The sequence below is a fragment of the Platichthys flesus genome, chromosome 20 (genome assembly GCF_949316205.1).
Source record: "Platichthys flesus chromosome 20, fPlaFle2.1, whole genome shotgun sequence".
Taxonomy (NCBI): Eukaryota; Metazoa; Chordata; class Actinopteri; order Pleuronectiformes; family Pleuronectidae; genus Platichthys; species Platichthys flesus.
This window is the reverse complement of record NC_084964.1, coordinates 6056908-6073031: the sequence shown is the minus strand read 5'-3', so window position 1 is coordinate 6073031 and position 16124 is coordinate 6056908. Positions and strand designations below refer to the sequence as shown.

Here is a 16124-nt window from a genome sequence, read left to right as displayed (position 1 = left end):
CGCGTGGTTTCTTTACCAGACACTTTTTATAAGGTTATAAATTATACTGGTTATTTACAAACACAAAAATAATTTCGTCTCGCACTAATCCGGATGTAATCGGTCCATTATTTTGACAGGTCGGCGCATGCGCAGAGGTCGCACCGGGATGCACGGTGGAGTCGGACAATCTGAGGAGTCACAGGTTTGAGTCCCCGGAGCTTCGACACCTCTGGACGCCCCGTGTCAGCCGTGAGCAAGAGGAGGCAAAGTCCCAAGAGCACCAGAGCCGAGGATGAGACGGTGCTGAGCGGCCGCCGAAGAGTTCACCTGCCCGGTTGAGCGGCGTCGGTGCTGCCCCGCCCCCCCCCCCCCCCCCCCCCCCCACTCCCCCCCGGTGCTCGTCCTCTGCGGCTCTACTGTCTTTGTGTGGCAGGGCAGTGGAATAGAAACCGTCCGGTGAGCGAACCGTCCATTTAAATGTGTCCATGCCATGTTTACTCGAAATACACGGTTAGAAATATAGATTTTTTTTTTTTACAGAGATTACATTCACGTACCGTGAGATACACAGGCCTTAAACGCACCATATTGAATATGAACTTGCGTAACTGACCAACGTTACACACATTGATGTTTTGAGTTGTCTTTGATTATTCTGTAGTTACAGATATAATGTTGCAATGCAGACATATTATTATATATTCAATATTCATCAGGATTGGACGATGTGGCCACAATGATATTACGGTAGCAGTTGATATCGATCATTATCACGATAAGTTTCAAATTATTGTTTCTTCTGTATGTTTAAGACTGATCAGATTTGACTCATGAGTGGAGGTTGTGTGTATATCTTCTAAATTGCTGTTTCAACACTTGATTGATACAGTGTAGTGCAGTGTTGAGTGCAGTGTACAAGAGGTATCACCAGTAGTACTGCAGGAGTACATCAGGAGAAAGGAAGTTATTACAAAACAATATATGTGAGATATTATAAGTCAAAGAATAGAAAAACACAATAACTTAAAGGTTCAGTGTGTAGAGTTTAGTGACATCTAGTACTGAAGTTGCATGTTTCAGCTGAACATCCCTCCCCTCACCCTCCCCTTCCAAATATAATACAGAAACTGTGGTGACGTTCGGTTGGCTCTAGGCTCTTTTTATATTTTGTTATTGATAAGAATGGTATTGTGCTCTCGCCCACCTCTCATTATGAATATACGATTTTTATTAATAGTCAAAATTGTGGGTCTTTTTCACCGTGAGACACTGAAACTGTATTTTTACAATAAGTGTGATTTCATACGATGGGAGCTTCCAGCCCATACTTGTCTTTTTCCTTCGGTAATGGGCTGTTTTCTCTTGGCTCTGTGTGTATAATTAACTCGATCCATTAAGATTTTAATGGCAGGATACGAGTTTGTGTTCATTGTAGGTTTCCCATCATTACGAGACTGTTGTGTTTCTGATAGCAGGTTGGTCGTGATAGGACATTGGGGGGGGGGTTGACAAACACACTCTGGAACAGCAGACTACAGACACACTCATCATGACACTGCTTCAGAGAGAGCATGCTGAGAGGAGATGATCAACACTGGGAAGACGGTTGCCGTGCTCCGTGTGTGTGTATGTGCAGACATGTGAGGGTTTGTTTTTTCTGTCACCCTCAATTTACAGATTACCAGCGTGGAAAATGTCTGAGGTCAACATCGCAACGCGCAAGGAGAAGTGTGAGAACTGCACCAAACAGGTGAGTTTCTGGATCAGTGTCACAACACGGTCTCAGGTATAGGCACTTCTCTTCTGAACTCTGGATCGGAGACGCTGTCTTGGATAACTTTTTTTTTTTAAATGTTACTACCGATCTACTCGCAGTGCAACAAGAAACAGAGTGATGAAGGTGCCAACTCGCAGCCGGAGAAGAGCGATGAAGTCAACGGACAGGTAATGTGTGCTCAATTACTAGTGAGCTAAAAAAAAAAAACTGTCCGCGTTGTTTATTCTTTATTAAAGGGCTGTTGCTTCGTTGTTCATATGTGAAAGGAAAATTCTGGAGAAGCTCTTGACCCCATTTTCAGACATTCTCCAGAGTTCATGTCTGGAAAAGGGCTATAATGTGACAATAGGAACACATGCATGCAAGTGATGCTACCCTAGCACGTGCTTTGCTCCTTCGCATAAATTACACTTCATTTTTTTTTCATTATTACATTTCATTTAGCTGACGCTTTTATCCAAAGCGACTTACAATAAGTGCATTCAAACCCGAGGGTACATACCAAGGACGACAAGAATCAAGAAAATAAAATTTCTTCAAATAAAGCAAAACTACAAAGTGCTATAAGTAAGTGCCATTTAAGTGCTACTAAAGTGTTAGTTTCAAAAAGTTGTTAGTGTTTTTTTTTTGTTTTTTTTATTTATTCAAGGTAAAGTCGGAAGAGGTATGTTTTTAGTTTTCGGCGGAAGATGTGTAGACTTTCTGATGTCCGGATGTCAATGGGGAGCTCATTCCACCATTTAGGAGCCAGGACGGAAAACAGTCGTGTTTTTGATGAGTGTTTAGCTCGCAGTGAGGGAGCAACGAGCTGATTGGCCGAAGCAGAGCGGAGTGAACGGGGTGGGGTGTAACGTTTGACCATGTGCTGGATGTAGACTGGACCGGATCCGTTCACAGCATGGTACGCAAGTACTAGTGTTTTGAACCGGATGCGAGCAGCCACTGGTAACCAGTGAAGGGAGCGGAGGAGAGGAGAGGAGTAGTGTGAGTGAATAAATAGTAATTCCTTAACACAACACGGATTAAAAGAGACCCAGGACCTAAATATTGTATTCAGCAAAGACAAAAAAAAAATTACAAAGAGAGGAGAGCATGTTGTGAGTCCAGGAATTACCTTATTGTGACTCACAGGCCATCATCACCACCACTATCTGTGTATATCAGGGATGATGCAGCTTCTTCCACACTTACACGATTCAGGAACTTCACACCTAACTCATTAGATGACGCCTTTTAAAAGCCAGCACCACTCTTCTCGTTCTCCCTCAGATGAATGAAGGCTCCCACGTGTTGCTGAGTGCCTGTCTTTCCTGTGATGGCTGCGTCTCAGAGGAGGAGACCCTCAAGATCTCTCGGCAGAGTCTGGAGGAACTGGAGCGTGTTCTCGCACTAAATAAGGTACAGCACACAATCAACACTCTATTTGAAATGTGAGGAAAGTCAGGAAGTTTGTACAGCGTGTTATCTTTTACTGTTTCTCTGTCCATGTCAGAAGTGTGACGCGTCAAAGCACAAGGTGGTGGCTGCCTCGGTTTGTCCGCAGTCCCTGCCCTTCTTTGCCGCCAAGCTCGGTGTGGACATCAATGAAGCTGCCAACAAACTCTGTGGCTTCCTCAAGAGCCTGGGTGAGCTGGATTTGAATCACACATCAGGGATGAGCATCTAAGGCTTGAGAAAGTATTTTGGTTTTGGCTTTAATGAAGGGGGATCATGCTATTATGGTATTAAGCTCCTACACTCTGGAACCAGCTCCGCCTCAACAGCTGATCAGAAGAATCAATGCATCAGTATAAAAACTGTTAAATCTCACCTATATACCTGCATTGTTGAAGTTGTTTTCACTCAACTCAACTAAAGCTTGAATTGTTCCTGAAGTGAAATTGGTTTTACAGCAAGACATGGACAATAAAAACAAGGCACAACATAAAAAGGGGAAGTGAGACACAGAATGTCACTGATTTGGGTGAACGACAGTGACCGAACAATTGTTGGTCAAATACAAGTTTAGCTTCTTCGTCTCAGTTTTAATTGGTCCCACTATGTACTTTAATAATATTTGAACTGTCATTGGTGTGGAGAAAGTGCCACCTACTCTTTGGTATCTGTCATGGAGGCTTAACATTTCCCCCCCCCGTTCAGTGTCACTCACTGTCTCTGTTCTCTGCTCTGTGGATGTTGCACACAGGAGTAAAGTACGTGTTTGACACCACTCTGGCGGCAGGCTTCAGCATCTTAGAGAGCCAGAAGGAGTTCATTCAGAGGTATCGCAGGAGGCACCACGACGCCCATGCCTTGCCCATGTTCACCTCCTCCTGCCCAGGTAAATTACCCCTTTCTGCTCCACCATGTTCTCCTCGCCTCCTTCTCTTTTTCTCCCCCAGGCTGCTGACTGACTGTGTACAGAGTTGATTTACATGCCGTGTGCTGAACAGGGCGAAACAGAGCTGATTTTATAAGCAAAATATAGCAAGAGAGCTGGTGGGGAAAGATAGGAAGCCTTACTTTCACCACTCCCTTGATGGGAGATAGTCTGCATACTGTGAACATTCAGTCTCCAGGGTTGAGACAAGGAGGGTAGCAAAACGGCATCAACAAATCAGGAAGAAATGGATTGTCGTTTTTTTATTTTGCAACGGTGTCTTTTACATGTACACCAAAATACCGCATGTAAATGGCATTTTCTGATTATCTTAACCTGAATAAGGGTCATACTCAGAATAAGCAAATAATATAATTTAGACATGTGGAGAAAATATCTAAAATGACTTCATCATACGTGAAACTATTTCATGGTAGGATTTATTTTTTAAACTTAAACATAATGGCAAAATGTTCGTAAATGATGTCAGCAATAATCGGACTGCATTCTCTAACATGTGAATGGGACTATATCTTTGATGCTTTCGTACTTTCCCTTTCTTTGCAACCTCATCATATTACTGGCCAGGTTTCACATCCATAAATGTTAAGTGCTAAAAACGTAATCTTTGTTTTTGTTTTTAAAAGAGTAGGGCAGTTTTATATCCTTTCATTGTCACTCTCCTATAATAGAAAAGCAGTAAAAAAAATTCAACTTTTACACCAACTTTAATATTGGTGCAAAAGTTTATATATATTATTTCTACTTTTGCACATATATTAAATATGGTATATAGTATGCTATATATGTATTTATTGTATTAAATATATCTGTTTAATTTACCACTATCATTTTGTATTTGATAATATAAAAACGGTTCATAACCCCTTGCATCTACCATCTGTTTATTTAAATTTGTTTGTTATGTTAATTTTTGTGTTATGTTGTTCTGCAAATTTTTTTTATTAATAAAGTTTATTTAAAAAAAAACATAGAAAGCAAGAATATAAACGGCATATAAGCAACTAATGTAAACTAATAGAAAATTTGTGTCCATGTAAACATAGTCACAACTGAGTCAATGGAAACTATGAACTAGCTAATGTGTTAGGTCTGTTAAACCCAGTGTGTGACCCTATTTGACTGAGCTATCATGTGGTGTGTGAGAGTGGAGCGCAGTAGTACAAGGGTTACTTTACTAACCATAGAGCGTGTGTGTCTGTGTGTGTGTTTTTGTGTTTGTGACTGCATAGGGTGGATCCGTTATTCGGAGTGTGTCCTGGGAAGTTTGGTCACCCCTCATATCTGCACAGCCAGGTCTCCTCAGCAGATCATGGGCTGTCTGGTCAAAGACTATTTCTCAAAGCAGCAGGTGAGGAGGAATATTCAATTGTGGCGGTGCAATTAAACATTCCTATTTAACAGCTGTTGGCCCAGTTTCAGTATCAGAGGGCTTCCCGTTATAGATTAACCAAAAATAAGACACTGTGTAAGTTTTCTGTTTTAAAGAAACTAGGTAATAACATCATGATTGTGAGGTCCTTGTGGCTGTTCTCCATGTCAAGCAATGCTTTCACTCGAAACCCTGCACTCACACTCATCTATACCCTGCTTGTGCTTGGATTTCCTGTGCTCCAGCTTCAGCTCTTCTCTTTTTCATTTCTGCCTCATCTCCTAACAGAAGCTGAGTCCAGAGAAGGTGTACCACGTCGTGGTGGCTCCCTGCTTCGATAAGAAGCTGGAGGCCGTCAGAGAGGAGTTCTACAACAGCCTGCTGGAGACCAGAGACGTGGACTGTGTCCTCACCTCAGGTTCAGGCTCCTTTGTCTTATTCACTGTTGCTTTGGGATAACAAAGATTTGATTATGACTATTCATGTTTCTTTTAACCGCTCAGTTCTGTTGAGTACAACTTGTACTTGTAATGTCAGACCCCTGTAGTGCTGTAGGATCAGGAAGATTTAACTATTAAATTGCCACCATCAAAGAAATCATAATACTGGATATAGTGGACATAGTGGATCTCAGCCAATTTAAATCACATTATGGAGACCCATGTGTTGTCACCTCTTCTTTAAGTAAAGAAAATCAATCAATCACATAGAAATGTTAAATTAACAGAGATGTTTGATGTTGCAGGGGAGATCTATTACCTAATGGAGAAGATGAAGGTTTCAGTGGATGAGCTGGACTCTGTTCCACTGGATCAAGTGTGAGTAGAGAAAACAGTTTGTTACCTCACATAAGAAGAAGAAGAAACATATTCACATATTCATATTTGACTGCCTCCTAACTGATCATCAACAACATATTACCTAGCTCATTCGCTAAAATTAGTAGATAGCTAACACTGAACTTCAAATGTGGCCTATTTCGCCCTGATGATGGCACCAGAGGAAAAGTTAAGCATTGGAATTATTATCATTCATCCTTCACATGAAAGTGTGAAGCCAGTGACAATCTATCAAGCAGTTGTCAAGACATTTCACTAACAGTCTAAACCAACCTGATCATAACTTCCCAAGGAGTGTAATTGATAATACACTGAAAAAGTAGTAATGCTATGCAAAATAATGCAATAGAATATAATAACCCTTGAATAATAAACATCTTTATCCACAATATAATACATTTTCTGTAGTGACTGGGTCATTACACACCACACTCACTATAAAGCTGTTTAGGAAAAGATGCTGTTGATTACATTTTGAGTAATGACAGAGTTTGACATAGTAGTTTTCGTTGTGGCCTTCAGGCTGGGAGACGCAGGAGAGGGGGCGCTGGTGAGGCACGAGGGCCGAGGGTCTGAAGGTTTCCTGGAGCATGTGTTTAAACATGCCGCCAAAGAGCTCTTTGGTCTGGACGTCCATGAGATCACCTACAAGAGCCTCAGGTGAGAGACACTGGGACCCTGAGACTTGTGTCATGGAATAAACGGTGGCTTTCTCTGATGCCCATTAGCGGTGTAACCACTATGAAAGTGAGACTGAAACCGAGACACCAACATCCGCATTCATAATACAGAACTATGTAACTACAGCAGCATCACAAACTGCTGCTTCGGCTGCAAGTGCACCTTGTTGAGCTTTCACTTTAATACTGTTTAATATATCAATATTTTTATTTTAACATGAACACTTATAGATTATTCTAAAAGCTGTATAGTTTGTAAATAGCACACAGTAGGTTGGTTGAGCGATCACGACTGCATTAAAATTATAATAATTCTTTATAATAAAACTATTTTCTAACTTATCTAAATAAGGTTACCCAGAATCCGGGTTCCTACGGTCATGAAAACACTGGAAAAGTCATGGAATTGTAAAATGTTTATTTCAAGGCCTGGAAAAGTGCTTGAAAAAAATCAATACTTTTAAAAAGAAATACGCTCAAAATATAAGCAGGCATACCTTCTCATACTAATTGAAAAGTTCGGGGGGAAGTAGGCAGGATAATGCCCTATGCCAGGGAAGTGCAGATTTGACCATGCTTGGCTACAAATGGAAAAGCACATGCCATGGGTTACAACAGACAATTACCTCAATCAAATTATTGTCTCTCATTCATTTGTGTCATTTAAGGTAAACTACATGCTTTGGATTTCTCAGTGTTAGCTTAAATACTAAAAGTTGTCACTTTTTCATGTAAACACCGAGATTTCACAAAATGTTAGGTCATGGAAATTTGGTTTTAAGTTATTGAAAAGTCATGGAAATCCATTGTCCAAACTGTGAATGAACCCTGCAAAATACATGGGAGTAAAACAACACAGAACCAACAAGAATAAAAAAGATAAGATAGATGACGTGAAGAAAATGCAAAACCAGTTAAAACTCATGCTATAAAAAATATGCTTCCATGGTTCAGTGTGAAGAATTTAGTGACATCTAATGGTGATGTTGCATGTTGCAGCTGAAAGCCCCTCACACCCCCCTCCCCTTCCAAACATGGAAGAGAACCTGTGGCAGCCTTCAGTTGTCATGAAAACTCCAAAGGTGTTAGGTTTGTCCAGTCTGGGATAATGTAATAAAAAATCGTGGCAGCTTCCATAGCGAGGACCCTCTCCCGATGTAAATATATGTTAGTATATTGTTGTAGTATATGTTCAATATATGTTCAATATAAAGGGCTCATTCTAAGGTAAAGAAAACTATTTTATTTACAACATAGATGATTATTTTATATTCAATTTCTGCCAATAGTCCTAAATCGTACACATTTGACATTTTAATCATAACTATTTAAAAACAGGTCAAATGCTGCCAGGTCTATTCTTCTCAGGCAATAAATTCCAGAGCGTTGGTGCATCGATGGCAAAAGCATGGTCATCCTTAATGACAGAACCCTGACTAAAGAACTGCTTTTATGTGTTTGTTGGAAGATTTTAAATTTACAGCTTGCAGTATATGGACTTAATGTATTTAGGGGCTAGACCGTACTGAGCTTTAAAAGTTATTAAAATAATCTTAGAATCAATCCTGAATTGAATTAGCAGCCAACGAAGGTGGGCATGAATAGGAGAGCTATGTGCCCTGCGCTCGGTGTAGGCTAATCTAGTATAATTAATAATCCTGAAGTCTAAGGTGTTAACCTAAGCCTGGATTTTGAGAATTGTTAAACCCCTCATGTTTAATTCTCTTTGGTATTTCTCACCCTCTACTGGTCCCATGTCCTTTTGTCCTAGTGTGAAAAGTAATGTCAATAATGTCAAATCCTAAAATATGTTAATGTGGAAATCAAATATGATTTCTGTTTCTGAACACTCTCCATGTCGCCTTTTTTTTGTAGGAACCGGGACTTTCAAGAAGTGACCTTGGAGCGAGACGGAGAAATTCTGCTGCAGTTTGCTGCCATCTATGGTTTCAGGAACATCCAGACCCTGGTTCACCGCATGAAGAAGGGCCGTGTGCCGTACCAGTTTGTGGAGGTGCTGTCCTGTCCAGGAGGTAACACTGCAACTAACAAACTTGTATATGTATCAGTGTTGTTTTTATTTACTTTAGATGTTTATGGTTTATAGTTAAACTGGAAAACACACACACATACACACACACACGCACACCCACACACACACACATATATACAGTATCCCTATCAGTCGGGTTCTCATCCATACTGTTGGTGTAAGCTCTTCCTGTGTCTCCCATGGATCCACTCAGGGTGCTTGAGCGGCCGCGGTCAAGCAGAGACCGATTCAGGGGGACATGTGGACAAAGCCCTGGTCCAGATGATGGAGGACACCTACAGCAGCCTGCCGGTGCGTCTCCCCGAGGTCAACCCCACCCTGTACACCCTGTATCAAGATTGGCTGCAGGGCCAGGACTCCTCAGAGGCCAACACGCTGCTGCACACCCAGTACAGAAACCACACTCAGACACACACACAGCCACCACACATGCAGTGGTGAGAACGATGGACTCGATTTATGAAGGAGGTTGAATGAGATCCGCCTCCGCAGGGTTACCGATTCTGCTTGGACCATCCCAAAGCCGAAGACAACGCTGCACTATGGACCAGTGAGGGAGAGGGAAGTCTCCGTGGACTTAATTCTTCCATTTGGCCACAAGGGCGTGATGGTGGATCACCTGTTGTCAGCTTGAGCCGGTGGAGAAATCAGGTTCAAGAGTCCGGAAAAAACCCAACTTTCATTTCATGTAAACTGTAGCGGCGATCACAATAAGCTGGTGAGATAATGGCTGATGATAAGAAATATTATAAAAACTGGCACCTGATGCGAGGGATGAACTATTTATTTAAATATACAAAGCAATAAGCCACTGCGAAAAGCATGTAAGAAGCTTTTACCACAACTGGAGCTCATGACCTGAACTTGTTGATAGTGAATGTGAAGAGTCTAATGATCCAAATCCTAAACGTCCAACATGAAACATGCTTGTTTTACTTTGTGTTAAAGTCGTCGTCACTGTCCCTCACTGAAACACCACACAGCGTGTTCTCAGACACAATGATGGCTATGCAACAGTGTGATCGTCTCATGCCAACACAGTACCTGGTTCTTACCAATGAGGGGAGTGTAATTATTTTTAATGGTACAAAAAATGTCATTTTATTGTCATTTTGTCATTGCCATTCCACTAACTATTATTTTTGCTATATGTTCTTGGTTTTACGAGATGAAACTGTCGGGTCATACAGGTGAAGAACTAAAAAATAATCAAGAGAAACAGAGTGTTGTGTCGTTTTTTTTATATGATGAAGCCTCTGCTTCCTGTAGAGTTTAGATTTAAATGTAAAAAAAATTGAGGTCAAACCCAGGTGAAGGTGCAAGGCCAAAAACAGCACCATCAATTGCCATCATTCAACTCATTCATTCAAAACAAGTGTGAGTCAGAACAGGTTTTTACAGATCAGTACTGCAGATCCTTTTGATCTCAACAGGACGCCCAAACACTGCATTTACAATTGGGCACATTAAACTGATAACCATAATGTTATATTAGCTACCTTCTATGAGTGTGTCTCTTCAGTCCATATGCAGGAGTTATTTTAATCTGCTCAGGTTGAACTATGGATAAGTCACAATCCGGTATTTCGCATATTAAATTGGAAATACTTAAAAATGAATAGGTCAACATGCTTAAATAATTTCTTGCTAACTGTGATGTCAGTACCTAGTGTGATGCTGTCAAGAAGTCAGTACACTTCCCATAAACACCGGGGTTGTGTTGAAATGGCTGTTCATTACCTCGGAAGTCCAAAGGATCTCTAGGCGGAATGTTGAAACAGATTTTGATAAGTATGTGACGTGATGGAAATATCTCCCTGTACCTGTCACTTTAACACACTGAGGTTGACTGACCTGCTGCTGATGTCTCTCCTGAACTGTGCTCTTCAGCTGAAGAGAAGAGTTGGATGGTGACACCAAGCACATTTTAAACACAGCAAAACAGAAAAAGTTTCTGATTTACTGTACTGTGTATTTGTTCCCAGCTGCTGGGATGTGAATGTGAATGTTCACATTTTTATTTATACCCTTAAAACCCAACCAGTCCATTGAAATACAGCCCTGTGTTAAATCCTACCATTATACATATGTTGATTCAACATTATATTTATTATTACTTTTATAATTTTTATTTCTCTATTTTTACTTTATTTGTTTTTATTATGCTGGTGTTTTGTTTTACTCTGATTATTCGTATGTTTTATTATACATTTTACGGTGTCCTTGGGTGTTTGAAAAGGCCCAGTGACATAAAATCATATTATTATTATTATTATTATTATTGTTTTGAGGAGTGGTGCTGTTTAGCTGCACTGAATTACACATAAATGGTTATCTATGTTATAAAGCCAACCCTTATTCATGTAAATGGGGTGGACAATGTGACGGAAACACCCTTACATATAATGCAAAAAGTACAATCCCACAGCACCTGTCCTACCTGTGACAAACTTTCCCTTGTTTTGTCCCTCCCTCCTTCACCTTTCTCCACACCACTCAGACATGACGTGTGTGTGGGCGATCTACCCAAAGGGAATTTCCACATCAAAGGGTGCGTGAGGTCTGGATTCTGGATCTTGTCATTTCAGTTTTCTCTTGGAATGAATCCCTGAAGCATCAGAGAAATACGCTCTATGAGGTAAGCCTCTCTTTTTCTCTTTTTCTCTTTTTCTCTTTTCACGTTCACTTTCCCAACCTATTACCTATGCTTTATGAATTTATTGTATCCCACTCATTATTCAAGCCAAATGCTGTACATTCAACTGTCAGTTTGTATGCACCTGCTTCCAGAATTAGTTTTCTTTCTCTTCCAGAGCATGACAACTAGTTAGACTAGATAGTTCATGGTCATGCTGGTTTGAAGGAGTGTTACATGTGTCTGTGCTATTATAACTGCAAAATTTCACAAAGAGGGCCAAAGTACAATATTCCTACCCTAGGAATTAGGGGTAGATGGCGACAGTTAAAGAAAAAAACTGCATGAACCTGTGTGACTTGCCTCCTATACCACTTCATCTCAAAAGTTTAGATTCATATCGCACACATTCAACATATGCACAATGCCAGTGATCACAACCCTACAGAACTTGTATGTCATTATGGCTGCTTATAATATCAGTCACTCTTTATATTTATATGGTGTGTATTGTGCTTCTCTTGTCTTTTTGTTGTGTTCTTGAAAATCTAAAATGCAGGTAGTGAAGTTACGCAACTTTAATGTTTCCCGTAAAAACCACTTTCCTGGAAAGACTCTTCTTGTAGCAAGGTTTTGTTGCATTTTCTCTTTCTTGTTATGTCTCTCGGTGCCTGCTATCTAGCTTTGGGATCTGCCTCCCAGTATGATGGTTGTGTGGTATGTCTCTGTTGACACTGCTCACTGGTCGAAATTAAGAATTTGTATCCATCACGCATAAAGCAGCACATTTACAATGGTTTGCATTTACATAGAAAACTATTTGGATGAGCAATTGTAATAGTGGCAATTAGTTATTATACAGATATGGGCTTCATAGAAGAGTGTGGCAAAATGTGCTTCAATTAGAACATAACTGAACCTGAGATGATTTTAGGTTTCAGAATCAGAATCAGAATCAGAATCAGAATCAGAATTCTTTTTATTGCCTTGTATATTTTCACATACAGGAAATTGCCTTGGTGTGGTTGGTGTTTGAAATAACAAATTAATGCAGTTAAGACAACCATCTGTTATTTGTGTGACTGTTGCCTCTCTCTTTGCCAAAAGGTGAGCCGTGTTCAGCTCTACGACCAGAGCCACAGGGTTCCCTCATGTCTCAACGTATTTTCTTCTGTCTTTCAGATTCTAATGACAAACAGCGCGTTCCACCATGTCCTGTGTGTGGATATGTTTGAATCTTCTCTGCGCTGCTACCTACTTTCTACAAAGCAGTGCCTCGTCAGAAGGTATTTTAATGTTGCTCTTACCATAACTAAATACACTGCATACTGATTTTTTTTTAAGCGCAGAAGAACGTAACTCATTTCTTGCCCCTTTTCTTTGTCGTCAAGGAGTGTTGGTGAACTGCTCCAAACAAGGGAAAGTTGAAGCTGGAAAACCTTTGACAATTAAATGTTCTGTACGTTATAACATTAATAACCAGAAAAACTGTACAATTATAAATGTAAAGCTGAACAGAAATAATGTAACAGAGGTCATCCCTAAAGTTGAACATCCTAATTATGTGTTGCTGAATGTGTCAAATGTCACCAAATCAAATAACTGGACATTCGAAGTATTCACAGACTGTGGTCTAGTCAAATCAAATACTGTTGAAGTCCCCAATCCACCTGGTGAGTATCTTTCACAAATATTTTAGTTTTTGTTAAATGTATATAGCACTGTTTGAACCACAGATACAAGGTACTTTACAATTGAAACAATCAGAAGCAATTTAAAGATCACACAGCAATTGGGCAGAGATGCATAGATACACAATTTAACAGATAAGAATATAAAGCATTTTAAAATGATTAAAATAGTTGTAACATAACTAGGAGAGAGCACACCTATATAATGTGTCACAGAGAGATTTGAAAGAGTATCCGAACGTGTGTGTGTAGGTGTGTTTGTGTGTATGTGAATTGTATTTAACCCTGAGGTACATGTTTTGTCTTGTCAGATTTACCGGAAACCAGACAAAATCAGCATCCTGAATCGCACAGCAAGGTCCCTGGTATATTGGGTGTTTGTGTTCCCGTCACTATTGTCATATTCGTTTTGTTGCTGTTTGGCATAATTTTCCTCAAACACATAAAGAGAAAAAAAGTTCAGGGAGCCTACACTCTTCAGGACTCTTCATCGTCGCCTGACCAAGCTGACATTTAACAAATACGATATCAGCACGGCATGTTATGTAAAAGGAAATGTCATATATCAGAATTTATTTACCTTTTTTTATTTGTATAAGGTTCTTCTCTAGTAATCTTTGAGGTCTTCATACAGATTGAGCCATGTGAAAATATTTCACTTTCACTTTACATGGAAACAGTTATGGGGTGATGGAAAAATTAGAAGCAGTCAGCAACAAGCACTTCCTCACCTTTGACACCAACACACACACACACACACGCACACACACAAACACACAAACACACAGAAAATGTTTATATTATGCCATCGATCCCCATCTTGACTGTGAGAGAGACGAGGTCCTTCTGCTGTGGACTTTTGAATTTTGAAACATGCACACCATATGCATTCACAAAAAACCTATGCAACCCACTAGAGGACAAAAAAAGCATAAAAGGTCTCCTTTAAGGAAGAACCCTTTTGGAACCCTGATTCCTAAGAGTGTAGTCCATTGGGTTTATGGGGGTTGAGAGCCCTTCATGGTGCAGGCAATAAAGAGGAAAAAAGATGAACATGTATTTATTCCTTTTAAAATGTGACAAGAGTTCCAGACTATAGGGATAAGTGCAAAGTATTAATTAAGAACATAAGAGGTGACTTTTGTTTTCAGATTATAAAAAGTATGACAGCTGACAAAAAATCAAAACATGCTTTTAATTGATATTTATATATATAGTTATATTTGCTATTACTTTAAAATGTTTTATTTTATCTGTTGTCTTAAATTTCTTGTATATAATAATGATATGGAATTAATTTGCGTCTTTTCTTTTTGTATTCGTGTTTTTACTTGTCCTTTTTGTGAAGCACTTTGTAACAGTTGCTTGAAATATGCTATGGAAATAAAGTGTGATGTAAATTCATCTTGAGATTTGAAATAATGAAATTCTCTCAATGGAGTTGCCTTTGGTCTTTATAATAGTTAGCTCTGCAGAGTTTAAACAACAAGCACGGGTGCTCAAAAATGAACTGGCTGCAAGTTCACAAAAGACATAACTTATACAACAAGGCGTTTCATGAGACATAATATGAAAAAAAAGACATGAAAGACACAAGATCATCATCTCTATCAATCTGCTGTGTCTGTCCGCTGTAGCAGTTGGAAGACAAATCACCAAATAAGGGCATACATCCTGTTTATCAAGATCATAGCAGTGAGGGACCGCCAAATAAAGGTTCCATCCTGTCAGGTAGACAGTATCACAGCAGTGAGACACCTGGTCAGGGGAGTTCTCCTCCACAAAAGTAATAATTATTATTGTTGTTATTATTATTTTTATAACAGGACAAGATGGAGAATATCCCATTATCATGGCATGCATTGACTTAGATTGATTTCCTGGAGACTTACTCTAACCATAGTTACAACTTGCCACTCACAAACAAAAACACACACATAAGCCATGTTTGTTATCAACTGAATTTTGTTCTGATCGTTTTTCTTGTCATTGGAGCACTGATTTAAGATGCATACGAGTAAGTATGACGTATGACTTCAGACCTGACAGCTCTCAGCACGTCCACCCTCAGCAGACGATTCAGAAAAATCCCTACTTGATCAGGTCAGGAAATACACTGGTCTTCAGGGGAATCCTGCAGTGCTGCAAGTTTGTGCAAATGTAAAGATAAGATATGGCGCTTTGGGAAAAGTTTTTTCAGTAAGCTGTAGATGTATCACAGATTTGGTTTGTTGCACACCACTGAGACGTCTTTCATACTAAACCCATAAAAGGTGTCTCCCCTCTCCTTTACTTTTCATTTCCTTTTGTACACAAATAAGTTTTATTTGCAGAAAGGTGAGTGAGCGGCCACTTCCTGGCTGATGTGTGGTGTACAGAAGCGACGCATGGGAATCGTGGTGTAGAAGGCTGCAGAGCGAGCTTTTTGTTTTCAGCATCATATGGCGCAACACGTTTGCTTGACTTTTATAGTTTGAATAATAGTAATATCTTTCCCTTGTGTCTCATGAATAGGTTTCTATTCTTCAAACACATGTGAAATACAGTTTTCTTACTGACTTGATATGTGCATTAAATTAAAAAAAATTCTGAGTTGTGCTTATGAACTCTTTCAGTTGAAGTATTACAGGAAATAACTTGAGTACATATTACCGAGTCCACATTAGCATATGTTGATCTCTTTGTGTACATGAATGTGCAAAATAGTACGAAATA

At 39.7% G+C, this 16124-nt stretch overlaps 1 protein-coding gene and 1 long non-coding RNA gene across 2 annotated transcripts; both read left to right on the top strand.

Annotated features, from left to right (window-relative positions):
• Positions 1 to 145: 145 nt before the first annotated feature.
• On the top strand, positions 146 to 10302 carry narf (nuclear prelamin A recognition factor). Its single transcript, XM_062378494.1, has 12 exons — positions 146 to 438; positions 1660 to 1732; positions 1858 to 1926; positions 3029 to 3157; positions 3252 to 3384; positions 3945 to 4079; positions 5372 to 5490; positions 5800 to 5929; positions 6257 to 6329; positions 6873 to 7010; positions 8906 to 9063; positions 9277 to 10302. The coding sequence occupies exons 2-12, from the start codon at positions 1676 to 1678 to the stop codon at positions 9522 to 9524; spliced, it is 1389 nt and encodes a 462-aa protein (XP_062234478.1). The 5' UTR covers positions 146 to 438; positions 1660 to 1675; the 3' UTR covers positions 9525 to 10302.
• Positions 10303 to 11507: 1205 nt separating this feature from the next.
• LOC133931964 (uncharacterized) lies at positions 11508 to 14759 on the top strand. Its single transcript, XR_009911935.1, has 4 exons — positions 11508 to 11721; positions 12901 to 13004; positions 13110 to 13391; positions 13721 to 14759. It is a non-coding gene; the product is annotated as an uncharacterized LOC133931964 (long non-coding RNA).
• Positions 14760 to 16124: the final 1365 nt, after the last annotated feature.